Below are 27,736 nucleotides of genomic sequence, written 5' to 3' on the forward strand. Positions count from 1 at the left end.
GTAAAACAAAACAAAACCCTTTGGAATCTAACTTGGAGTCTCAGGCAGGGGCAGAGGGAGACAGTAATCTGACTGAAAATGCGTGGGCTGGGAACCAGAAAGTCAAAGCCCATGTTCTGTAGTTGTGTCAGGGACCTCCGGGAACCTCCATAAAAGCTCGTAACATTTAGGCAACTGGTAGATTTTGGTCTAGTCAGGATCCTTTTGCTGTGACGTTTTTGCAGTATCCAGGGGACAGATGCAGTAAGCAAATGTGTTGTGGTTTCCACGGTCTAGTGGCCAGATTAGAACACTTGATGCCCATCATTACTGCTCTTCATTAGAACCAGAATGTGAATGCGGGTGGGTGGGTGAAGGGGAAGTGGGTCGGGGGGGGGGGGGTGGAGTTTAGGGCAATTTTTTCTCCTAAACACGCGTGTGAGAAACTCACTGCATTCACTGCTTCCGTACAATCTGTCACTTAATTGGCCTCCCTAAAGACGGATTTTTGGGACCTGTTGAAGACGAGTTTTCTTGTCAGCCATTCCCACAAGTTTGCACGCGCGTTTGCCCCCGGCTCACGGGCGATGGCGCTGGACAGACGCGATCACTCCGGGGACTGCGTCGGTCTCTACTCGCGGCCGACTGGGTGCGGCGTGCGCGTGGGACTCGGTGCCCAGCCGCCAGCGGCTTCCCGCGGGAGGAGCGCAGGTGCGTCCTGCTCACCTGGCCGCGGCGCCGGCGGCGGGCGAGCCCCGGAGGCCCTGCGGACCTGCTCCCCCAGGAGCCGGGCGGTTCTCACGGGCGGGCCCGCCCAAGCCGGCCGGTGGTCCTCAGAGACGTCCTGGGAAGCGCTTCGCGCGGCCGGGGCCAGTCCGTCGCCTCGTTGCCGCCCGAAGAGGCTGGGCGCGCTGCCGGGTGGGACCGGGGGGCGGCGGGGGCGGCGGCGGGCTGAGGCTGAGGCCGAGGCCGACGCGGAGGGAGGAGCGCCGGGAGGAAGAGGCCGAGCCGGAGCGCCCCCGCCCCGGGAGGAAGGGGAGGAGGCCGGGCGTTTCCTGGCGCATTCCCGGCGCGCCCGGGTGACTCACCCCGCAGGAAACTCCCGGGCCCGCCGAGACCAGCGAGCCGCCGCCGCCGCCGCCGCCGCCGCCGCGGACCAGGTGAGGACGGCTGCTGTCCCCGCCGCCCTGCGGCCCCCACGGCGGCCCTCGGACCCAGGGGGCACGGAGGCGGCGGAGCCCGGCCGGGGCTGCGCGGGCGGCGGGGCTCGGGCTCCCGCGGCCTCGCTCGCTCCCTCGCTGCGCGGCCTGCCTGGCTCCCTCCCTCCCCGGGTGGCCTCCGGGCCTCCGCCCTGTGCGCGCCCGGACACCCGCACACTCTCGGCCCCGCCGCAGGGGCCCGGGGCCCGGGTCCCGGGGCCCGACCCCCGGCACGTGGCGGAGCTCCAGGGCGCAGGGCGTGCGGGTGTTTCGGGGTCATTGTTGGAAAGGAAGGCGCCGGCCGCCGGCCCCGACAGCGGGAGACAGAGTCGCCCCGGGCCCGCCGGCTGCGGCCCAGGGCAGCGCGGACGCTGGCGGAGCCAAACCATTTTGCAGATTCTTGGAAATGAGTTGTGGGCTTTGTTACGGGCCCAGTGCTGTTAGGTGCGCGGCACTGTTCCGCACAGCCGTGCTGAATTGCGTATTTTAAGCCTGAAATGAGTGCATTTAGTTTGCAGCATACCGTGGATGTAATAAACATGGTGAGAGTCACCTGGAAAAGGGGTTTACGGAGCGTTTTTTAAGCTGGGAGAGGCGCCCAGACCGTGTCCACTCTGGTGTTAGTCTAAACACTACAGGTAGCAATTGCTCATTAAACCCAGTGTTTAAAAAAAAAAAAAAATAAACCCAGTGTTGGATGACCTGTTTCTGTGGACTGAGACCTGGCAGTGTTTCTTCTCAGCAGTAGAGGGTGCGTGTGCCGCCTTGGACAGTTTTGCAGCTTCGTGGGCCCAGTGGAATTCCTTGGCCTTTTGGTAATCGTATTCGTTAAAAGGTTCGTGATTGAAGTAGCGGGGATACCCGGTACTGTTTATCAGATTGCTGTGCTTGCCGCTTGGTCACCAGCTGGTGATGGTGCCAGAAAATCCTGTCCAGGTTCATCAGCCAGAGGTGGCAGTTTCTGATCGCCCAGTGCTTGTGCTTGGACCACTGAGGGTGTCCTGCAGCTCATCCGTGGTTCTCCGCGGGAACCTTACATGTGCAGACACAGAACTGAAGTCACTATTTAAATAGACGTGAGCCACAGCAAGTATGCGTTTGCACGACTTCAATAGGAATTTGGTGCTAATGTTTGGTTCCCTGCTGCCTTCTTCCCCCACACCATCATCTCTGTGACAGAGGCAAACATAATTGTGGTGGAAAACATTTCCTATTTTAATACATATGTTTGTGTGCTGATAGGTCGCTCAAAGAAAATTTTTCAGTTTTTTTTCTTTTCTTTCTTTCTTTTTCCTTTTTTTTTTTTTTTTTTTTGGTATAGGTGTTTATTTGGATTTATTTTTAAATTTCCATATAGTAAAATTTGCTTTTTGGTGTATGGTTATGAGTTTTGACAAATACATAGTCATGGAATTACCATCACAGTCAAGATAGAGAACAGTTCTGTCACCCCCCCCCCCCAAATTCCTTCAGCTGTCTCTTTTTAGGCAGCCCCTCCCACATTCTCAACTCCTGGCAACACCTGAGTTCTCCATTCCTACAGTACTACTTTTCCCATATGAGAGGTCTTTGTGGCTTAGTTCACTTAGCTAATGCGATTTGAGAGTAACCATTTTCTAGTTTGTCCCTGAGGGGCAAAGGCACAAAGTTTTCAAAAGTATTCACTTAGGATACAATCTGAGAGATTCAAATATGTTTTTAAAAAAGATTTACCCGTTTATTTGACAGAGAGAAAGCAAGCACGCATGTGCGAGTGAGGGGAGAGGCAGAGGGAAAGTATCTCAAGCAGACTCCCCACCTAACTGGGAGCCCCAGGTGGGCCTTGATCCCAGCACTACAGATCACCACCAGAGCAGAAAGCCAGAGTTTGGAATCTGTTGCTACACCCACGGGGCCACCCAGTTGTCCCTCAAATAATACTTTTAAATCATGAGAAAAATTATAAAACTCCCACTTATTAAAAAAATTGAAACAGTACAGAACTATGTATAGTAAAAGTGAAATTCCCTCTAATTTTGTGGTACTATATAGCCTTTTCTGTGCATACACATAATTTTTGTTCTTTTGATAACAGATTATATTGCATATATCATAATAGCTTTTCACCTAGTGATTTTGGCCCATTGAAAGATCTTGAAGTGGGGCACCTGGGTAGCTCATTCAGTTGTGTTTGCCTTCAGCTCAGGCCATGATCTTGGGGTCCTGGGATTGAACCCCACAAGGGGCTGCCTGCCTAGCGGGGAGTCTGCTTCTCCCTCTCCTTCGGTCATTCCCCCTGCTCGTGCTCTCTCACTCAGCTCTCTCTTTCAAATAAATAAATATATAAAATCTTAAAGATCATGAATATCTTCATTTTCCTTCTTTTTCTTTTTTTTTAAGATTATTAAGAGAGAGAGAGAGAGAATGAACGAACGTGCTCAGGTAGGGTGAGGGGCAGAGGGAGAAGACGCCCTGCTGAGCAGGGAACCCAGCTTGGAGCTCAATCCCAGGACCCTGCTATCATGACCTGAGCTGAAGCAGACACTTAACCGAGTCACCCTCCATTCTTTTTAATGGCAGTGTAGTGTTTCATAGTATGGGTATATTGTGATTTATTTGATCAGCCTCTTGTTTATTGACATTATTGTTTCACATTTTTCACCACCGTAGTCAGTGCTTTTGTTTATATCTTTAGTCTTTTTTTTTTTTTAAAGATATTTTATTTATTTACTTGAGAGAGTTAACGAGAGAGCTCAGGAGCAGGGAGGAGAGGCAGAAGCAGGTTCCCTGTGAGCAGAGAGCCTGACATGGGGCTTGATCCCAGGACCCTGAGATCATGACCTGAACCAAAGGCACATGAATAACTGACTGAACCACCCAGGTGTCCTTGTTTTTATTTTTATTTTTATTATTTTGGTTTCTGGAGTAGAATTCAGTGATTTGTCACTTATATATAAGACCCAGTGCTCATCACAAGTGCCATCTTTAATACCCATCACTCATCTATCTCCCTCCACCAACCCTCAGTTTGTTCTCTAGCGTTGAGTCTCTTATGGTTTGTCTCCCCCCTCTCCTTTTTTTCTTTTCCCCTTCCCGTATGTTCACCTGTTTTCTGTCTTAAATTTCACATATGAGATCATATGGTATTTGTCTTTCTCTGACTGACTTACTTCACTTAGCATAATACTCTTTAGTTCCATCTACATTGTTGCAAATGGTGAAATTTCATTGTTCTTGATGGCTGAGTAATATTCCATCCTATGTATGTACCACATCTTCATTCATCAGTCGATGGACATTTGGACTCTCTATAGTTTGGCTGTTAATGTTGCTCTAAACATCGGGGTGCATGTACCCCTTCGAATCTGTATTTTTTATTTTTTTATTATTATTTTTTTGAATCTGTATTTTTATATCCTTTTGGTAAATACCTAGTAGTGCAATTGCTGGATTGTAGGGTAGTTCCATTTTTTAATGTTTTTTTTTTTAAATTTTTCTTTATTTATGATAGTCACACACACACACACACAGAGAGAGAGAGAGAGGCAAAGACATAGGCAGAGGGAGAAACAGGCTCCATGCACCAGGAGCCCGACGTGGGATTCGATCGTGGGTCTCCAGGATTGTGCCCTGGGCCAAAGGCAGGCGCCAAACTGCTGCGCCACCCAGGGATCCCTCCATTTTTAATGTTTTGAGGAACCTCCACACTGTTTTCCAGAGTGGCTGCACCAGTTTGCATTTCCACCAACACTACAAGAGAGTTCCCCTTTCTCTGCTTCCTTGGCAAACCTGTTGTTTCTTGTGATGTTGATTTCAGCCATTCTGACAGATGTGAGGTGATATATCATCAGCTTTTGGTTTGCATTTCAAGTGATGGCAAGTGATGTTGAGCTGATTTCATGTGTCTGTTGGCCATGTGTATGTCTTCTTTGGAGAAATATCTGTTCATGTCTTCTGCCCATTTCTTGACTGGATTTTTTGGGTTTTGGGTATTGAGTTTGATAAATTCTTTATAGATTTTGGATACTAACCCTTTATCAGATATGTTATTTGCACCTGGGTGGCTCAGTTGGTTGAGTATCAGACTCTTGGTTTTGGCTCAGGTGATGATCTCAGGGTTCTGAGACCCAGACCATGGCTCAGGCTCCACACTCAGCATGGAATCTGTTGGAGATTCTATCCTCCACCACCACCCACCCCCCACCGCCTTTCCCCTCTGGTACTCCCCCCACTTGTGCTTTTTCTTTCTGTCTCTCAAATAAATAAATAAAATCTTAAAAAAAAATGTTGTTTGCAAATGTCTTCTCCCATTCTGAAGGCTGCCTTTTATTTTGTTGATTGTTTCTTTCCTTATGCAGAAGTTTTTTATTTAAACGAAATCCCAGTATTTCGTTTTTGCTTTTTTTTTCTCTTGCCATATGTCTTTTAAGAAGTTGTTATAGCTAAGGTCAGAGAGGTTTCTGCCTGTGTCTCCTCTAGGCTTTCTGTCGTTTCCTGTGTCACATTTAGGTTTTTCATCCATTTTTAATTTATTTTTGTGTATAGTGTAAGAAAGTGGTTCCATTTCATTCTTCTGTATGTGCAATTTTCCCATTTGTTGGGAATACTGTCTGTTGAAGAGACATTTGTTGAAGAGGCTATCTTTTTTCCATTGGGTATTCTTTCCTACTTTGTTGAAGATTAGTGACCATAGAGTTGTGGATCCATTTCTGAGTTCTCTATTCTGTTCATTGATCCATGTGTCTGTTTTTGTGCCAATACCACACTGTCTTGATCATAGCTTTTGTAATATAGCTTGAAGTTTGGAATCATTATGCCTCCAGTTTTTTCTTCTTCAGAATTGCTTTGGCTATTCGGGGCCTCTTGTGTTTCCATACAAATTTTAGGATTATTTGTTCCAGCTCTGTGAAAAATACTAGTGGGATTTTGATAGGGATTGTATTAAATGTGTAAATTGCTTTGGATAGTATAGACATTTTAACCATGTTTGCTCTTCAAATCCATGAGCATAAATGGAATGCTTTTTCCATTTCTTTGTGTCCTCTTCGATTTCTTTCATGAGTTTTCTATAGTTTTTAGAGCATGGATCTTTAACCTCTTTAGTTAGGCTTATCCCTAGTATTTTATTGTTTTTGGTGCAGTTACAAATAGGATTGATTCCTTGATTTTTTTTTCTGCTGCTTTGATATTGGTGTATAGAAATGCAGCAGATTTCTGCACATTGATTTTATATCCTGCAACTTTGCTGAATTCAGGTACTAGTTCTAGCAGTTTTTTGGTGGAGTCCTTCAGGTTTTCTACAAAGCATATCCTGTCATCCTCAAATAGTGAAAGTTTGAGTTCTTCTTTGCTGATTTGGATGCATTTTATTTTTTGGGGGTCTGATTGCTGAGGCTCTGACTTCCAATAGTATGCTAAATAGCAATGATGAGAGTGGACATCCTTGTCTCATTCCTGACCCTAGGGCAAAGGCTTTCAGTTTTTCCCCCACTGAGGATGATATTTGCTGTCAGTCTTTAGTATATGGCCTTTAGGATGTTGAGGTATGTTCCCTCTATCCCTACTTTGTTGAGGGTTTTTTATCAAGGACGGATGCTGGGGCAGCCCCGGTGGCGCAGCGGTTTAGCGCCGCCTGCAGCCCAGGGTGTGATCCTGGAGACCGGGGACGGAGTCCCGCATTGGGCTTCCTGCCTGGAGCCTGCTTCTCCCTCTGCCTGTGACTCTGCCTCTCTCTTCGCTCTCTCTGAATGAATAAATAAATAAATCTTAAAAAAAAAAAAAAAAAGAATGGATGCTGTATTTTGTCAAAAGCTTTTTTTTCCCATTTATTAAGTGGATCATATGGTTCTATCTTTTATTAATGTGGTATATCACATTGATTGATTTGCGAATATTGAACCAGCCTTGTAGCCCAGGAATAAATGCCACCTGATTGTGGTGAATAATTTTTCTAATGTACTGTTGTGTTCAGTTTGTTAGTATTTTATTGGGAATTTTTGCATCCTGTTCATCAGGGATGTTGGCCTGTAATTCTTCTAAAAATAATTTTTAAAAATTAAAAAAAAATTTTTTAAAGATTTTTTTAAAAAGAACTTGAGGTCTTTGCCCAGTTTTGGAATCGAAGTAATGCTGGCTTTAGAGAATGAGTTTGGAAGTTTTCCTTCCATTTCATTTTTTGAAACTGTTTGAGAAAAATGAGTATTATTAACTCTTCTTTCAGTGTCTGGTAGAACTCCCCCGGGAAGCCCTCTGGCCCAGGACTGTTGTTTGTTGGGAGATTTTTGATTACTGATTCAGTTTCTTTGCTGATTATGGGTCTATTCAAGTTTTTTATTTCTTCCTGTTTCACTTTTGGTAGTTTGTAAGATTCTAGGAATTTGCCCATTCCTTCCAGGTTGCACAGTTTGTTGGCATGTAATTTTTTGTGGCATTCTCTTGTAATTGTTTTTCTGTTTGTATTTCTGTGGTGTTGGTTGTGATCTCTCCCCTTTCATTTATGACTTTCTCTATTTGGGCCATTTCTCTTTTTGATAAGTTTGGTTAGGGGTTATCAATTTCATTAATTCTTTTGAAGAACCAGCTCTTAATTTCATTACTCCATTCTACTGTTTTGTTTTTTTGTTTCCACATTGTTTATTTCTGCTCTAAGTTTTACTGTTTCTTTTTTTCTGTTGGCTATAGACTCTATTTGCTATTTCTGTTCTGGCTCCTTTAGATGTAAGTTTTGGGTGTGTTCGAGTACTTTCTTGCTTCTTGAGGTGGGCTTGTATTGCAATATACTTCCCTCTTAGTATTGCCGTTGCTGCCTCCCAGTGTTTTGGAATATCATGTTTTCATTCTTGTTTTCTTCCATGTACTTCTTTTTTTTTGTTTTTTGTTTTGTTTTTGTTTTGTTTTGTTTTTTTAATTTTTTTATTTTTATTTATGATAGTCACAGAGAGAGAGAGAGAGAGGCAGAGACACAGGCAGAGGGAGAAGCAGGCTCCATGCACCAGGAGCCCGATATGGGATTCGATCCCGGGTCTTCAGGATCGCGCCCTGGGCCAAAGGCAGGCGCCAAACCACTGCACCACCCAGGGATCCCCTCTTCCATGTACTTCTTAATTTCTTCTTTAATCTCTTGGTTAACCCATTCATTCTTTAGTAGATATTCTTTTTTTTTTTTTTAGTAGATATTCTTTAACCTCCATGATTTGAGGTCTTTCCAAATATTTTCTTGTGATTGACTTCAAGTTTCCTAGTATTGTGGTCTGAAAATACGCATGGTATGATTTCAGTCTTTTTGTACTGATTGAGTCCTGATTTGTGCCCCAGAATATGATCTATTCTGGAAAATGTTCCATATGCACTTGAAAAGAATGTGTATTCTGCTCCATTAGGATGAAATGTTCTGAATATTTCTTTTAAGTCCATCTAGTCCATTGTGTCATTCAAAGCTTTTGTTTCCTTGTTGATGTTTTATTTAGATGATCTGTCTACTGTTGTATGAGGGTGTTAAAGTCTCTTACTATCATTATGTTATTATCAATGAGTTCTTTTTTTTAAGTTTTATTTACTTATTATTTTTTTAAGATTTTATTTATTTTATTCATGAGAGACACAGAGAGAGAGGGAGAGGCAGAGAGACACAGGCAGAGGGAGAAGCAGGCTCCATGCAGGTAGCCTGACTTGGTACTCAGTCCCGGGTCTCCAGGATCACGCCCTGGGATTAAGGCAGCGCTAAACCGCTGAGCCACCCGGCCAGCCCTGTTTACTTATTTTAGAGAAAGTGCGAGTGAGCAGGGAGAGGGGCAGAGGGAAAGAAAGCCTCAAGCAGACTCCTGCTGAGCACAGAGCCAGATTCCGGGGCTTGGTCCCAGAACCCTGAGGTCATGACCTAGGTTGAAATCAAAAGTCAGCCCTTTAACCAAGTGAGCCACCCAGCACCCTTACCAATGAGTTTATGTTTGTTTTTAATTGAGTTATATTTGGGTGCTCCCAAGTTGTGGGTATATTTACAATTATTATATCTTCTTGATGGATAGACCCCTTAATTGTGATGTAATGTCCTTCATCTCTCATGTCTTTGTTTTAAAATCTGGTTTTTCTGATTCAAGTATGGCTACTCTGGCTTTCTTTTTGACGTCCATTAGCATAGGTGGTTCTCTATTCCCTCACTTTCAATCTGACAGTGATTTATGTCTAAAATGAATCTCTAAGAAATAGTGAAAGGGACTATAAGGGAAAGGAGGGAAACTGAGTGGGGAAAATTAGAGAGGAAGACAAACCATTAGAGACTCCTAACTCTGGGAAACAAAGGGTTGTGGAAGGGGAGGAGAGTGGGGGGATGGAGTGACGGGATGATGGACACTAAGGAGGGCACTTGATGGGATAAGCACTGGGTGTTAGATGTTGGCAAATTGAATTTAAGTTTTTTTTTAAAAAAGGGGAAAAATCAAAGACACACAAAATAAATAAAATGATTTTATTTTCTTCTTTTCTTCTTTGCTCTCTTTTCTTTTAAAGATTTTATTTATTTGAGAGAGAGACAAAGATCGCTTAAGAGAGCACAAGTGGGGAGAGGAGAGGGGAGTAGACTCCCCACTGAGCAGAGAACCCAATGTGGGGCATGACCATGGGGATCATGACCTGAGCTGAAGGCACTTAACCAACTGAGCCAGGTGCCCCTAAAATGAGTCTCTTGAGGCAGCATGTAGATGGACCTTTTTTTTTTTTTTTAAGATTTTATTTATTTATTCATGATAGAGAGAGAGAGGCAGAGACACAGGCAGAGGGAGCCTCATGCGGGACTCGATCCCAGGACTTCAGTATCGCGCCCTGGGCCAAAGGCAGGTGCCAAACCGCTGAGCCACCCAGGGATCCCCTAGATGGATCTTTTTAATCCATTCTGATATCCTGTCTTTTGACTGGAACATGTAGTCCATCTATATTTGGAGTAATTTTTGAAAGATACGAATTTAGTGCCATCGAGTTGGTGTTTCTGATGAGGTTCTTGGGTCCCTTCTATCCTTGTTGGTTTTGGTGATTTCTCCCCCCTCCACCTAAGCAGTCCCTCTTAAGAATTTCTTGCAGTGTTGGTTTTCTTGTCATGAACCGCTTTAGTTTTTGTCTGGGAAACTCTTATCTTTCCTTCTATTCAAATGACAACCTTTTGGATAAAGGAGTCTTGGCTCTGTATTTTTTTTTCCATTCAGCACATTAAATATTTCCTGCCATTTTATCTGGCATGCCAAGTTTCTGTGGACAGGTGTGCTGCAACCCTGATCTGTCTTCCCTTGTAGTTTAAGGACTTTTTCTGCCTTCTTTCAGGATTGTCTCCTTGTCTATGTATTTTGTGAATTTTACTATTATTACATACCTTAGCTTAGTTGGCTTTTGTTGAATTTAATGGAGTTCTCTGTGCTTCTTGTATTTTGATGTCTGTGTCCTTCCCCAAATTAGGGAAGTTTTCAGTTATTTTCTCTCCATTTTTTGGGACTCTGATATTATTATTATTATTATTATTATTATTATTATTATTATTATTTAGCTTATTTGAAGTTTTTTTTGAGAGACAGTGTACCTGTGCAAAAGAGCATGAGTGGCGGGAGGCACAAAGAGACAGACTCCTTATTGAGCAGGGATGGGAGGCTCAATCCCAGGACTCTGGCATCAAGACCTGAGCCAAAGGCAGATGATTAATGAAGTGAGCCACCCAGGCCCTATTACAGGAAAAACAGAGCATTTGAACAGACTGATTACCAACAATTAAACTGAATCAGTAATCGAAAAACTCTCAACAAATGAAAATCCAGAACCAGACAGCTTCTGTTACTGTCTTATTAGAACTAAGACAGTACTTTACCTTCTTTATCACTGATTTGCTTCTCTGCTTTTCCAACCTTGTTTTTATGGCCTCCATTTGCATTTGTATCTGCCTCTTGGTTATAGCATTTTTGATTTCAGCCTGACTAGATTTTAGTTCTTTTATCTCTGCAATAGGAAATTCTCTAGTATCTTCTATGCTTTTCACAAGCCTAGCTAGTATCCTTATGCTTGTTGTTTTTAAATTGTATTTCAGACTTATGTCAGTGTTGACTAAATCCCTGGCTGTGAGTTATACTTGCTTTTCTTTCTTTTGGGGTGAGTTTCTCTGTTTTGTCACTTTGTCCAGAAAAGAAAAGAAGGAAGGAAGGCAGGCAGGCAGGCAAAAAAAGAAACAAAGAATAAAGACAAAATAACTAAATCCTGGATGTGTTTTGGTCTTCCAAGAGATGGTTGCTTTTTGTAGACGTGCAGTTTTGTTCTCTTGGACCTCCTATCAATTTTTTGGGGTATTCAAAATGATTTGATAACTATCTACCTGTGTTCGAGGGACAAGATGCACTTAGGGCCTCCCTGCTCCTCTGACACTTAACTCCTGATTTCTTAGGATTTTTGCATCTGTGTTCCAGAGATATTGTCCTGTAGTTCTCTTTTTTAATAGTGTCTTTAAAAAAAAAAATCAGCAGCAGATGCCCTTTTAGTTTTTTAAGATTTTATTTATTTATTCATGAAAGACAGAGAGAGAGAAAGGCAGAGACATAGGCAGAGAGAGAAGCAGGCTCCATGCAGGGAGCCTGATGTGGGACTCGATCCTGGGATTCCAGATGTCCAGGGCCAAAGGCAGGCGCTCCACCCCTGAGCCACCCAGGCATCCCTAATAGTGTCTTTATCTGGTTTTGGTATCAGGGTAATGCTGGCCTCATAGGATGAATTTGGAAGTTTTCCCTTCTCTTCTGTATTTTGGAATAATTTGAGAAGAATAGATTATTAACTCTTTTAAGTGTTTGGTAGAATTCTCATGTGAAGCTGTCTGGTTCTGAATTTTCATTTGTTGAGACTTTTTTGATTACTGATTCAGTTTTATTGCTGGTAATCACTCTGTTCAAATGTTCTGTTTTTCCTGCTTCAGTTTTGGAGGTTTTATGTTTCTAAGAATTTATCTATTTCTTCTAGGTTTTCCACTTTATTGGCATATGGTTTTTCATAGTATTCTGTTGAAAACATTTGTATTTCTATAGTGTCAGTTATTATTCTCCTCTTTAACTTGTGATTTTGTTAGAGTCCTCTGTCTCCCTTCCTCTTCTTTTTTAAATGAGTCTAGCTGGAAGTTTATCAGTTTTGTTGATCTTTTCAAAGAACCAGCTCCTAGTTTCATTTATCCATTCTATTGTGTTTTTTGTCTGTTTCATTATCATTTATATTTAATCTTTATTATTTCCTTCTTTCTACTGGTTTTGGGTTTTATTTTCCTTTTTCTGGCTCTTTTAGGTGTAAGGGCAGGTTGTTTGAGATTTTTCTTGCTGCTTGAGACAGGCCTGCATTGCTACTATAAACTTCCCTCTTAGAACTGCTTTTGCAGCATCCCAAAGATTTTGGATTGTAGTGTTTTTATTTTCATTTGTCTCCAGGTATTTTCAAAAATTTCCTCTTTGATTTTCTGGTTGACCCATTCATTGTTTATTTTATTATTATTTTTTTAAAGATTTTATTTATTTATTCATGAGACGCACACACACACACACACACACACAGAGGCAGATAAAGGTAGATAGAGAAGCAGGCTCCATGTAGGGAGCCCGATGTGGGACTCGATCCTGGGACCCCAGGATCATGCCCTGGGCTGAAGGCAGACGCTCAACCACTGAGCCACCCAGGCGTCCCCACCATTCATTGTTTAGTAGCATGTTATTTAACCTCCATATATTTGTGCTAACCAGATTTTTTTCTTGTGGTTGATTTCTAATTTTATAGCGTGGTCAGAAAAGATGCATGGTATGACTTCAGTCTTTTTGAATTTGTTGAGATTTGTTTTGTGGTATAATATGTGATCTGTTCTGGAGTATGTTCTGTGTGCACTTGAAAAGAATTGTAACCTGATGTTTTAGCATGGAATGATCTGAATATATCTGTTAAATCTATTTAGTCCAGTGTGTCAGGCAAAGCACTGTTTCTTTGTTGATTTTCTGTGTGGAAGATATTGCTATTGATCTGTAAGTGGGGCATTATTAAAGTCCCCTATTATTATTGTATTACTATTCATTAGTTCTTTTATGTTTATTATTAATTTGGGTGCTCCCAAGTTGAGGGCATAAATATTTACAATTGTTATATCTTCTTGTTGGATTGTTCCCTTTTATTATATAGTGTCCTTCTTTGTCTCTTGTTACAATCTTTGTTTCAAAGTCTTTTTTGTGCACAATAAGTGTTGTTACCTTGGTTTTCTTTTCACTTTCTTTTGCTTTTCTATTCCTTTCAAAATTCATGTCTTTAGGTCTGAAATGAGTCTCTTATTGGAACCCTATAAATGGGCCTTGTTTTTTCATCCATTCCATCACTCTGTATGTTTTGATTGAAGCCTTAGTCTGTTTACATTCAGAGTAATTATTGATAAGTATGTACTTATTGCCATTTTGTAACTTGTTTTATGCTTGTTTTTGTAGTTCTCTGTTCCTTTCTTGCTATTTTCTCTCATGGTTTACTGGCTTTCTTTAGGTATATATATATGGATTCCTTTCTGTTTATATTTTGCATATCTATTATTTGTTTTTTATTTGTGATTTCATTAGGTTTATATATGACATCTTAGGCATATAACTATCTATGTTAAATTGATGGCTGCTTAAGTTTGAACCCTTGCTTTACTCCTCTTCCCCCAGCATTTTAGGTATATGGTGTCATACATTACATCCTTTTATTTTGTGAATCCCTTGCCACCAGCGTCATTGTATAGATATATTTAATTTTCCTGCCTCTATGCTTCCTACTTTTCTTACTCCTACTTAAGGTCTTTCCTTTCCAGTAAGAGTTCTCTTGAACATTTCTTGTAAGGCTGGTTTAGTGGTGAATTACTTTAGCTTTTGTTTGGGACTATTCTGAATGATTGTCTTTCAGGATAGTGTATTCTTGGTTGCAGGTTTTTGTTTTTTGTTTTCCCAGCATTTAAATACATCATGCTACTCTCTTCTGGCCTGCAAAGTTTATCCTGAAAAATCCACTGACAGCCTTATGAGATTTTCCTTGTATGTAAGTGTCTTCTTTTCTTTTGCTGCAATATTTTTTTTTTCTTTTCACTACTTTTATTACTTCCATTTCTTTGTCTACCTGTGGACCTTCTTGGGTTGTTTTGCTGGTGGCTGTCTGTGCCTCCTGGATCTAGATTTCTGTTTTTCTTCACCAGACTTATGAAGTTTTCAGCTATTTTTTTTTTAAGATTTTATTTATTTATTCATGAGAGACACACACACAGAGAGAGAGAGAGAGATAGGCAGAGAGATAAGCAGGCTCCATGCAGGAAGCCTGATGTAGGACTCGATCCCAGGACTCTAGGATCACGCCCTGGGCCAAAGGCAGGTGCTCAACTGCTGAGCCACCCAGGCATCCCTCAGCTATTATTTCTTGAAATAAATGTTCTGTTTCCTCTTTTCTTTCTTTTCCTTCTTGATCCCTATAATGAGAATGTTATTACACTTGATGATGTCATTAAGTTCCCTTTGTTGTGACTTTTAATTATTATTTTTCTCTTGTTCAGCTTGTTATTCATTATTATGTCCTACAGGTTACTGATCCATTGTTCTGTTTCCTCTAGTCTACTATTTGTTCTCTCTAGTGTATTTTTAATTTCACTTATTGAATTCTTCATCTCTAATTGGTTCTTTTTATGTTTTCTGTCTCTTTTCTGAGGGTCTCCTTGAAGTCCTCCACTTTTTATCAAGATCAAGTCCACTGAATATATTTTTTCTTTCTTTCTTTTTTTTTTTTAAGCCTAGTGAGTATCTTTATTACTTTAAATTCTCTATAAGGCATATTGTTTATTTCTGTTTTGTTTAGGTCTCTGGCTGTGGATTTTCTGTTTTATCATTTGGGACATATTCCTTTGTCTCATTTGGTCTAACTTTCTGTGTCTGTTTCTATGTGTTAGGAAAGTCAGCTATGTCTCCTGTTCCTGAAAATAGTGGCCTTATGAAGAGGAGGTCCTGAGATGCTCTACAGTGCAGTGTGTCCTATTCACCAGAACCTGGTGTTTCAGAGGTGTCTCCTATGTGTGTTCCATTTGCCCTTCTGTTGTGGCTGAGCTGCATTTGCCTTCAGTACGGTCATGTGCCGTGGCTCTCTGCCTGTTGTGGTCAAGTTTTAGTCCTTTTGTTGTTAATGGGTTAGTCTGGGGCTCTCCCTCTTTCTTTTTTAAAAGGATTTTATTTATTTATTTATTTGAGGGAGGGACAGAGGGAGGGGGAGAGAAAACACAGGTGAGAGAGCAAACACAAGTGGGGGGAACAGAGGGAGAAAGAGAAGCAGGGAGCCCAATCTGGGGCTCAATCCCAGGACCCCAAGATCATGACCTGAGCTGAAGGCAGATGCCCAACTGAGCCACCGAGGCACCCCTAAAATGTTTTCTTAATACCTTTTTTGGTTGTTCATTGCTAAATATAGAAATGCAACTGATTTTTATGTGTTGCTTTTGTATCTTACAGCTTTGCTGAATTCATTTATTGATTAGCTCCAACAGTTTATATGGAATCTTTAGGATGTTTTGCATATAAAATTATATTCTCAGCAGTTTCATGTATTATAAAGCTGTGTTAAGTACATATGTGTTTATAGTTGTTAATCTTGCTGAAGGATTGGAACTTCTATCATTTTTTAGTATTGGTTTTTGTTTTCAGTTCTCTTTTATTTCATTTTATCTATTACTAGTAAAGCTACTTTTGTCCATTTTTGGTTTCTCTTTACATGTTGTATTTTTTTCCATGCATTCAGCTTCACCCTGTTTTTTACTTTAAAATATGTCTCTCGTAGCATATAATTGGTTCATTTTAAAAAATTCATTGTGTCAATACTGCTTTTGGATTGTCTAGTCCATTTACATTTCATATAAATACTTAACATGGTAGGGTTTATATCTGCCATTTTGTTATTTCTCTTCTTCATATCTTGTATCTGGAGAACATTTGCCTGCAAGCGGGGGCCTTAAGCACAGAAACTTCATAGGAGTTAGTGGAGAACCTGCCCTGTGAGTGGGGTGTAAAATGTCATCTCTGGCCTAATTTCAGGTTATCTAATAGGATTGCAGAGCATTCCAGGGATAAGATTTGCATTTGTATGAATTCTGTGCTTGGTGGGATCTTAGAACATGGTCTCAAGGAAATACAGATGTGTTTTTTTATTTCTGTTGGTTTGAGCCTGGTGTGCATTTGTGCTGTTCAGCTGAAGTTCATTAAGCATTCATTTAACTCCTTGCTCCCTGCACCCAGCTTTATCATGACTGCCTCATCTCTGTGCATGGCTGTGAGGATAGAAATGACGGACTTTGAATGTGGCTTTCAGAATTTTTAGTTGTGAATAAAACGAATGGACAGTGATAACTACTGTGACCTAGAAACCAGCATATTTGTAATTTGTATTTGTATCTCAAATATTCCACTAGCCAAGCTTGTTAGGCCCAGTTCATCACTCTTCCTTGGGTACATATTACTCCACAGTGGAGAATGCCCAATGCATCTGGATCCTCTAGGATCCATCTAGGATCCTGATTTGATGGCCAGAATTTTGTGCTCAGAGCTAGCATGATCATTTCTTTTTTTTTTTTTTTAAGATTTTATTTATTCATGAGAGACACACACAGAGAGAGAGGCAGAGACACAGGCAGAGGGAGAAGCAGGCTCCATGCAGGGAGCCCGACGCGGGACTCGATCCTGGGTCTCTAGGAGAGGACCCTAGGCGGAAGGTGGCGCTAAACCGCTGAGCCACCCAGGCTGCCCGCATGATCATTTCTTTGCCCATGTTGTCTTGGCCAGGACAGTGGGGATGGGCATGTATTCATCCTTCAAGATATTCTTCAGAAGAAGGTACACTTGGCTCCAAAGAACGTTGTAGCTGCGAGTCAGAAATAGTGATGAGGATTTGCATTGTATTTAAATCCCTGACCTACTCAAGCTATTTTAAATAATTTTCTTCTTACTCCACAAATCCCACCTAGAAGAACCAGTCTTCACAAAACCAATGAGCTCTAAAACTACCTGGACTCTTGATTCTTTGGGAGAAGGTATCCCCAGAGATCACTAAATAACTTGTGTGTTAAATAAAGTAAACATATGCATGCATGTGATCATTTCACAGGCTCTGGAAAGTCAGCTTTGCTGCTGCTCTGGAGACCGCACTCATAAAGTTTTTGTACAGGGGCAGCCCGGGTGGCTCAGCGGTTTAGCGCCACCTTCAAACCGGGGCCTGATCCTGGAGACCCGGGATCGAGTTCCACATCAGGCTCCCTGTATGGAGCCTGCCTCTCCCTTTCCCTGTGTCTCTGCCTCTCTCTGTCTCTGTCTCTGTCTCTGTCTCTGTGTGTGTGTGTGTCTCTCATGAATAAATAAATAAAATCTTTAAAAAAATAAATAAAGTTTTTGTACATACAAGCTGTATTTTTTCCTTTGCATTGTTGGACATGGGGTGTGAAGATGGTCCAGACAGATCTCAGCTGATCCAGCCAGCTAAGGAACTCAGAAGAGTTGACCTGGCCTTCAGCCACGCATATTCCCTCCTGGGGCTAATAGGTCATAACAGGTTCTTCTAGGAGAGCTGGTAGGGCAGTCTAGTGGGGGCATGCCCTCCAATTATTCTAAATGAAATCAAGACTCTCTTGAGGCACAGAGTTCTAAGCATACTCTCAAACACACCATCTTGGGTAGCAGTGCAGGAATGCACATGACCTATGCATAAAGGGAGAATTCAGAGGGAACTCGAGACTTTCATACTCAGAGTCTGCAGGAAGGGTGTGTGTGGCCACAGTGCCCAGGACCACCCCTACCCAGTCTGTAGGGCCCCTCCCCCCACTTTCCCCCTCCTCCGCCTAGGCTGAGTCACATGCTAGCAATGGGACAGTACAGCACATCTCCCTTCCTGCCTTGACCTTGTGGCAGAATGGGGGCAACAGAGATCCAAAAGCTTCTCAGATGCAGTCACAGAGAAGTGCAGGGCAAGGAAGTCACCAGGTGTGTCTAAAAAACACATTTATAACAACATCTAGACTGGCATTTGACCAAAAACCGTGTAATACTATAGTATAGCCAAGTTATCACATAAAGTTAACTATCATATTTTTTTCATTTAATTAATTATATTTAATTTTCATTTAATTTTTTAAAACTAATTTTCATTTAATTTTTCTTTTGTGTTTTAATAATTTGCCTCTAGATAATTGGCTCATCCAACGAGGTTGGATGAGTGTGTGCAAAAGGTGGACATGGGACCGGGGAGGTCCTTGACCCCTGGAACTGACACCTGAGTAAAGGGAGAATCAACATCCCCCCACTACCCTCCATCAGGAAAAAGGAACACATCCTTTCACATACGTCACTGTCAGACCATGCACGTGATATGTGGGAAGCTGTAACCCTCTCCGCATGCACATATGGCATCCCCCACACCAGAAATGAACAGAGTGGGGTGAGTCCACTTGGGGATGCCTCTGCCAGAATGGCCAAGGACTGGGACAGCTACCACAGGGGATGTGACTTCACACTCTTGCAACACTCTCCAAGCTTAAGAACTGGTTTGTTCCTGATAATTGTAGCCCCATGCTGGTTCATAGCCTCTGCTTATTCAGCTGACAGCTCCCAGAAAGGACTGATGGGGTAGCACTGTTTCATCCCCTATCTCCACCCATATGCCAAGTTGATGTTTCTAAGTACCTCATGTTGCTTGGAAATTCAGCTTAAATAAATTATACACACTCAGTATTTCTCTTTTCATCTTTTATCTAGTTTATTAACTCCTCTTGCAAAGAAGAAGAAAAAGAGCAAAAACAATGATTTTGAAAAGCAGAGCATTTCATATCCCTGTCATTTTCATCTGCTTGCTCCATCCCTAAAGTGACTCTGAGCATGAGCTCAGAGGTGGCTTATAAATGTAAATTGTCTCTGACTCTGGTGGGTAAATCATAAAACATGTGCAGTCAATAACAGATACTAGTTTGAAAGGATGTGACTAGAATGTAGGAGATAGTGTTGTATGTGCTTGTTGGTTGTGGTGGCCTTTTGCTGGCTGTTTTAGAGCTTCCCATGCCTGCAACTTGCAGTGAGGCCAGTTGTTAGGTGTAGTGGGTGCCGGTACTGCTGGTACCCCTGATTTCCTCCCATCTACGGTATATTTGCAGGAATGAAGCCTTGCCAAGGGGCTTGTGCGTTAGTCCATTAGGGCTCTTGTAACAAAGTACTACAGATTGGATGTCTTAACAACAGAAATTTATTTCATTCAGTTCTGGAGGCTGGGAGTCGAAGATCAAGGTGTTGGCAAGGGTGGTTCATCTTGAAAGCCACTCCTTGGCTAGTAGATGGCCATCTTACCTCTCTCCTCACATGGCCTTTTCTCTATGTCTGTCTCCTAATTTCTTATAAGGACACTAGCCATGTTGCATTAGAGCTACACTTGAGGTGTAGCTCATTAGGCTTGAGGTCATGACCCTGAGCTGAAATCAAGAGTCGGATGCTTTACTGACTGAGTCACCCTGTGCCCCTATAATTATTAAATTGAAAAAGGAGCCTTTTAAGAATATGTATAAATGAGATGCTACTTGTATAAAAGAAAAAGATATAACTCATTTTACCGTAATTAGTCCTGTAAAGATCCATTCATAAGAGGTCTAAGGTACTGGGGATCATGGCTTCCACATATGGATGGGGGGACCATTCCAGCCCATAGCAGCTCATTTAGTTAAAACTCAGTGTTAACAGTAGCACTCCTCATTCCATAGGCCGGGCCCTCAATGATGGGGCACCTGTAAGCCCTCAGAGCTGTAGGCTCCCACTGCTCCTTGAGGACAGATGACAAGGAAAGGCTGGAGCGAGGTGAGTAGCTATTAGAGCAGCTGAATTCCTTGTCTTTGTTAGGTAGAAATGTAGTTGCTCCACTGTTTTCTTCCATCATTTCAAAGGATTATATAATACACCCCATATATGTATATATATATGTAATGCACGCTTGTCCTGAAATGGTTTCTCAAAGTGTGGGTCAGAGATTCTTACCTTAAAATCAAGGCAATGGGTTGGGGGAGAGGTTGCGGGGGCTCTAACCCTACCTCTAAAGAATTGGGTTTGAGGTCCAAGATTTGGCATTTGTGCTCAGCCTCCCTGATGATTTTCTGCTGTGTTTATTTACAGCCAGCTAATACCTCAGCTCTGTGGGGACTCTTGGGGAGTTGAGTTGGAGGAACCTACTCAGGATTTTATAGTTTTCTTTTCCTAAGACTTTATTTATTCGTGAGAGACACAGAGAGAGGCAGAGACAGAGAAGCAGGCTCCATGTAGGAAGTCTGATGTGGGACTCAATCTCGGGACTCCAGGATCACACCCTGAGCCAAAGGCAGATGCTCAACCGCTGAGCCACCCAGGCGTCCCGATTTTATGGTTTTCTGAATAAAGTATTGACCTTATAAGCTTTTTAGCAGACTGAAAATGGCTGATTGCAAAAGCTCTTACCTCTTCAAGACTTTTAAATTACCACAGGAAAAAAGGAATTAAAACTAAGCTGGAAGGAACTTAAGCATTTTAAAAGGTGGGGAATGGCTGCCAGGCCATATACCTGGGCTGAGGACCCTTTGTGTCTACAGGCAAAGCCACTAGTTGCTGCCTCATCACCCACAGGGATGAGGGACTTGAAATCTCACATATATGTGTATTAAACTGTTCATTGTGGCAATTCCAAAATGTACAGACACAGAAAATAGTGTCAGGAACCCTCAACAGTGATCTCCGTTCGTCTTGTGACACCCCTACACGTGCACTATCCTTGCAACAAATCCCAGATGCAGCATTTCATCTCATTCACAAATGCTTTAGTACATATTCCAAGGGATAGAGTTCTTTTTAAAAACATAAATAGTGTTGGAATTTTGCTCCTTTTTTCTGGGTCAGAAGTGGAAATAGTTCTGCATTTCAAGATCTTTCACTATTTTCTTTAAACTTTTCTTTCAGACCTTAAATATCTGGGAAATATAAAAGTATTGAGTAATTGAAACTCAAAATTTGAGGAGTGCCTGGGTGGCTCGGTGGTTGAGTGTCTGCCTTCAGCCCAGGTCATGATCCTGGGTCCTGGGATCAAGTCTTGCATCAGGCTGCCTGTGGGGAGCCTGCTCTCCCTCTGCCTGTGTCTCTGCCTCTCTCTGTGTCTCTCATGAATAAATAAATAAAATCTTTAAAAAAACCACACACACACACACACACACACACACGGAGAAAATTTTTTTCCACCAATTTGAGGCCCTTTACCCTGAAGCACATCATTGTATTTCTCCTAAGTATAATAATATTCTCTTACATACTCATAGGACAATGACCAGATTTGGACCTTTTATAGCAAGTTTGCCAACCCCTGCCCTAGAGAATTCATTACACATGTATTAACATGCAAGATTTTCCTCATAGTTCATGATAATAAAAACCCTTATTATCAGCTCAGAAGATTGGGCCCATAGTCTGTGGTCTGTTTGTTCAGTGGAATAGTATATACCTGTCAAAACACTTCAGAGCAACTTGTGATTGTGATTGCCTCTTAGTGATACAAGAGCAGTGAAAAAAGACAGGGATCCCTGGGTGGCGCAGCGGTTTGGCGCCTGCCTTTGGCCCAGGGTGCGATCCTGGAGACCCGGGATCGCATCCCACGTCGGGCTCCCAGGGCATGGAGCCTGCTTCTCCCTCTGCCTGTGTCTCTGCCTCTCTCTCTCTCTCTGTGACTATCATAAATAAATAAAAATTAAAAAAAATTATTAAAAAAAAGTCAGACAAATATATATATAGCATGATATTCCTTTTGTAATTATAAAATTTACTTTTTTTTATGTTTTAAAGATCAATTGATTGACTTTAGAGAGAGAGAGAGAGGGGTCGAGGAGGAGGGGCAGAGAGAGAATCTCAAGCAGACTACCAACTAGGTGAACAGCTCTACAGAGGGCTTGAGGTCATGACCCTGAACTGAAATCAAGAGTCGGATGCTTTACTGACTGAGTCACCCTGTGCCCCTATAATGATTAAATTGAAAAAGGAGCCTTTTAAGAATATGTATAAATGAGATGCTACTTGTATAAAAGAAAATGGGGGATCGATGCTTGGTTAGTGTCTGCCACAGATCACTTGCAAGTCCCTAGCTTTTGTTGTGGATGGTGGTTCACCTGTGGTTATGGCATTATTAAACATAACTAAGTTGAAAGTAGATCAGGTTCTAAGAACTATTGTGCAGCTGAGGTCCAATAAAAGAACTGCTAACATTAATCAGTTTACTGAACTTTCTGTGGATCTCGACATTACTTTCAAGTTAGTGCTTGAGGATTAACTGTTGCCTCAAACTGTTTGCCAGATGGGTAGCGTTTGACTTATGGTAATGGGTCAGCAGTTTGCTGAGATGGGGGCTGTGCACTAGAAACTGCTTCCTTCTCTGGGCAGGGCTGGTGGAGTTCTTCTCCTGGGTAAATTTAGAAGTGAAAGAGGAAATTCCAATGGGTAAAGGCTGACAAGGTTGATAGGATAATATGTTAAAACTGAAATTTCAGAGGAAAATGTGGCATAGAAAGAAAGGCATGTAGCTTGATCTGGGAAAAATGTTTGCAGCAACTTTCACATGGCTTTAATGTCCGTAATGTCAGTGTTATACTGAGCGCCTTACGCATTGATAAGGAAGATGCCAACACTTCAAAGGACAAAATAAGAGGAAAACAATCAAGCTGGCAAGTCACACAAAGAAAAAGAAAAAAACCCAGCGGGTTACTGCATAGGGATTGTGTTCAACCTTAATAAAAATAACAGGAATGCCTATTAAAAGAACATTTAGATACAGTTTCATCTGTGGGAGAGTACCTAACCTCAATCTACCTGCAGCTTTTAAAAATTGAGATATAATTGACATACAACATTATATTAGTTTCAGGTGTACAATGTAGTGATTTGACATATGTATATACTGCAGAATGATTACCACAGTAAGTCTAGGTAACATCCATGACTTCACATAGTTACAGAAACATTTTTTTCCTGTGATGAGAACTTTAAAGTCTATTCTCTTAGGAACCTTCAAATATGCAATACATTATTATTATTAACTATAGTCACCATGCTGTGTAATATATCCCCAGGATTTATTTATTTTATAATCGGAAGTTTGTACCTTTTGACCACCTTTATCTTTGTCATGCATCCTGTACTCCCTGCTTCTGGCAACTACCAATCTGTTTGCTATATCTTTGAACTTGTTTTTTTGTTTGTTTGTTTTTTTAGATTCTACACATATGTGAGATTGTACAGAATTTGTCTTTTTCTGCTTTATTTTGCTAAGCGTAATGACCTCAAGATCCATCTGTGTTGTTGTAAATGACAAGATTTCCTTCTTTTTTTATAGCTGAATAACATTCCTTCGTGTGTCTACATATATACACACATACCATATCTTCCTTCATCCATTGACGGGCACTTAGGTGGCTTCTGTGTCTTGGCTATTATGAATGATGCTGCAGTGAAGATGGACTGCAGATATTTTTTTGAGTCAGTGATTTGTTTCCTTTATTTCCTTTCACTCAGAAGTGGGATTCCTGGATGTGGCCCCCACCCCGAGCCCCGGAGACTGCCACAGTGGGATGTATTTTACTAGAAAAAGTATACTCAGCTGGACATACTGTGTTCCTTTACTGTTTTACACAGGCATTGGATTCTGTGTGAAAGAAGGACTACTGCATTCACACGAGGAAACATCCAGTAATTCATTAGTAGACCATGCTGTCTCTCTGTATCCCAGACCATGAGGAAAACAACCACTTCACTAAGGAGAGTCTGTCCAATCTAAACATCTGCCAGATGGCAGTATATCAGTTTCTGTGTTCTTGCCCATCTATGTGACTGCATTTGTGGTGAAGAAACTCAGTCATTTTAATTCACAAAAGCTTTAAAGCCATTCTCAAAAGCAGAACTAGTCTCTTTGACAGCCACCTCAGAAGAACCATGGTACTTACCGATGTGCCCCTGGTTTCTAGCATTTCCATTTTCCCAAGGGACCCACATGGGGCCCTGGGAGTGGGAGAGCACAGTACGGATATGTCAGGCTGGGCCTGGGTGTTAGGTTGCTGAGGAAGGGTGGCTGTAAGGAGGGCCCCTGACTTTACCTCAGGGATTGAGACTTCAGTCTGTGGAATACTGGGCCCATTCTTTTATTGATTGATTGTTTTAGCATCTGAGTAGTTTCTTCATAGAAATCTCAGGAGGCGAGCCAGTATATAATATAGCTAAAGGCAGGGTTGCTTTCCTTTGTGATCACAGAGTACCCCAGAGTTTCATGGAACAGGATTTGAGAGCCATAGCTGTTGGTAGCAGTGGCCATGTGGATATGAGCAGAAGAGTAACATGATGAGAGTTGTACTTTCTACAGTTCAAAGAAGTGAGGAAGGAGAGTGGCAGAAACGAGTGCAGCTTCGGAGTGCCACAGACAGAAGAGTGGCTGGTCCCACTGAGTGGGGTGGGAGCAGGAGACCTACAGCATGACACACAGCTCTGGCCTTGGGAAGACCCTGTGAGTTGGAGAACCGTGTCCTGAAGGGAAGAGCCCAGAGGCTCAAGATTTCCAAGCATGCTCCATCTCAGACTTCACCTCATTTTGATTTTCAAGCATACTTGATTTTGTTTCTTTGTCAAAGCAGCATTTCTTTTGACGTGATCATCAGAGACTAGTGCTGCTTTTGAGAATGGATTTGAAGTTTTTGTGCATTTAAAACAATCTAGTTTCTTTAGCCACTCAAGCTTGGCTAGAAAATGATGTTTGGTTTTTAATTAGGAGCTTTTTGCCTGATGATACAGCAGCCTCATCCCCACCCTTCCAACTACCCCCTTAATCTGGAGAAATAAATTGGAGTCCATGCTAGTTGGTGATACAGAAAAAAAGTTGTTTTAATTTTTTCTTTCCAAGTTTTGTTTAAGTTCCAGTTAGTTAACATACTGTGTATATTTAGTTTCAGGTGTACCATGTAGTGATTCAACACTTGACATACATCTCCCAGTGCTCATCACAAGTGCTCTCCTTACTCTTACTCTTACTCTCTTGGTTAAGAGTCTGTTTCTTGGTTTGCTTCTCTTTTTTCTTCCCCCATGTTTGTTTGATTTCTTAAATTCCACATATGAGTGAAATTATATGGTATTCTCTGACTGACTTATTTCACTTAGCATAATACTCTCTAGCTTCATTCATGTCATGGCAAATGGCAAGATTTCATTCTTTTTCATGGCTGAATAATATTCCATTGTACATATATACAACTTCTTTATCCATTTATCAGTCAGTGGATGCTTGGGCTGTTTCTGTAATGTGGCTTTTGTAGATAATGCTGCTATAAACAGAGGGGTGCATGGATCCCTTCAAATTAGTATTTTTGTATCCTTTGGGTAAATACTTAGTAAGGCACACTTTTAAAATGTGGGAGAGAAAGGCAAGGTTCAATAAAGTATGCTTCTCTTCCTCACATGATTTATTTTACATGTGAACAGATTGTGTAAAAATATGGGACATTTCTACTTTTCTGGGAGGTGCCTTTATTTGCATATAGAAAAGAAAGAAAATCAGTATCCATCTTACACACGTTAGCAGAGTCATTTCATCGTTTCTTGTTTGGTTATGCTGTGGAGTCTGATGAGCAACATACTTTCAATTTGTAAAATAAAAGTTTAGAAATACTGAGAAGACTGCTCTTGGTCATGTTGACTCAGGGTGGAAGCAACACATGCACAGCACTCTCACTGTGGGTGTCACAGGCAGGACACATGAATGGGCACCAAAGTTATCAGCTCTGCATTTCCCTGCCTGTGGTTTCACCATGTTGGTGTTCACTTGCCCTGACAGTTCCTAGTGCTTCATTCCTTCCTTTGGGCATCCAGGTGCTAGCTATGGCTACACATACTACTTCCTGCCCCTCCAGAGCTTTGCGGTCAGTTTGTAATCCTGTTTGCGACCTGGTTTAGCTGCCACCCTATCTTATGGACAGTGAGACCTAGCACTGTCTGATTCCTGGCCCTTGGATGCTTTATATTTATTAATAGGCACGTACTTAGCAGAACAGTTGTAATTTCATTTCTGTTTTTGTGGACAATAATTTATCTAGGTCAGACCTTGCTTTGATAAAAGTTACAGATCCGTGGAGCTATGTGTTGAGTTCCTTTGTGAGAATGTGAGATATATTCGAGTTAAATGTTTGATTTGCTTAAGATTTAAATTTGGAAGCCAGAAGTAACTAGAATCAGTTTGCTTACTGTTTATATTTTAGGGTTTTTCTCTTGGTGTTTTGTTTTTAAAGATTTTATTTATTTATTCATGAGAGACACACAGAGAAAGAGGCAGAGACATAGGCAGAGGGAGAAGCAGGCTCCATGCGGGGAGCCCGATGTGGGACTCAATCCCTGGACTCCAGGATCACACCCTGGGCCAAAGGCAGATGCTAGACCGCTGAGCCACCCGGCTGCCCCACCTCTTGGTGTTTTTAAGCCGTCCTTCTACATGAGTCACTCTCCTCAAGCTGATGTCCGTTCAACTTTTATTGGCATTTATTTCCTTTCGCTCTTTGTTTTTATTTTTTTACCCTGGTAGATGAATGTCCTTCTTCCAAATACATGCAGATGATTTCACCCAAAAGTATTTTCAGATGTTTTTTGTTTGCAGAAAATGCTAGGGGAATGATGATAGAACAGAAATACAGCTCTATGGTCATAGCAGTTTGTCCTCCAATCTGCTAAAATGTAAGGCCTCCCTCCCTGGCCTGAGTCTGGCTCCAGGCTGGCCTGGGCTGGCCCCAGAGGGCAGTGCAGGTTGAAGTTGTCTGGGCTCAGAGGAGGCCTTATGTGGAGACTTCACATCAGCTCTGTAATACTGCCCCTTGAGCCCTGCCATCACACCAAGGTACTGTTGAGGATCTGAACCAGGTGAGCAGATGCCTCCATGCTATGCTCTCAGGGACCTTGGCAGGAGTGTCTGGATTGTGGGTCCCTTCAGGACCCCCTTGTCACCAACCCCTGGTACCTGTCTTCTTGCTTTACCTACAGTGCCCATCTCACACCTGTCTTACCTTGCTCCTTTGTTTTGTCTTGTCTCTTCAGTGGGTTTTCTGACAGTGTTCCATTTTCCTAAGGGTACTGGCTTATTAGAGACATACTCATAACCAGTGTGTGCGTGTGTGCACACACACACACACACCATACGTACTTTTTTCTTTCCCTTTTAATTTCTTGGCACCACCCATGCTGCTAGTTGAAAATCAGTCTCATGCTTTAATTTCTATGAATTCTTTGCAGCTTAAGTGTTCTTTTTTCCCAAGACCATTGAGTTATATAAGGACTCATTGTCTGTTATTACCTTTTTATGGAACTGCCCGCAAACAGGGGGCTTCCCTTTCTTCCTTCCCATCTACCCGGATGTTACCCAGAAACAGGGAATATGATTACATCATATATTTTTAAGCAAGTTCTCTTGTGCAGTATTCTTTGCTTCAAAGTGTGTGGTGACTATTACATTTATAGAAATCCTCTGGCCTTTTCCCTTAGATGCTC

General features: G+C 42.0%; 1 protein-coding gene across 10 annotated transcripts in view; it reads left to right on the top strand.

Moving 5' to 3' along the window:
• Positions 1–396: 396 nt before the first annotated feature.
• The window catches only part of CYFIP1 (cytoplasmic FMR1 interacting protein 1), a 111,667-nt gene continuing 84,327 nt past the window's right edge, over positions 397–27,736 (top strand). For 3 of the 10 annotated variants that reach the window (XM_072737010.1, XM_072737011.1, XM_072737008.1), the window contains exon 1: positions 981–1,139. Coding sequence is in view for 3 of the 10 variants with exons in the window: in XM_072737005.1 (XP_072593106.1) it covers positions 19,997–20,020 (24 nt within the window). In the remaining 7 variants the exon portion in view is untranslated. Of the gene's footprint in view, positions 691–968; positions 1,140–19,931; positions 20,021–27,736 lie in introns of those variants that run through there. The other 7 variants (XM_072737005.1, XM_072737003.1, XM_072737004.1 and 4 more) reach the window with 5 other exon arrangements.

This window comes from Vulpes vulpes, chromosome 14, assembly GCF_048418805.1.
Source record: "Vulpes vulpes isolate BD-2025 chromosome 14, VulVul3, whole genome shotgun sequence".
Classification (NCBI taxonomy): Eukaryota; Metazoa; Chordata; class Mammalia; order Carnivora; family Canidae; genus Vulpes; species Vulpes vulpes.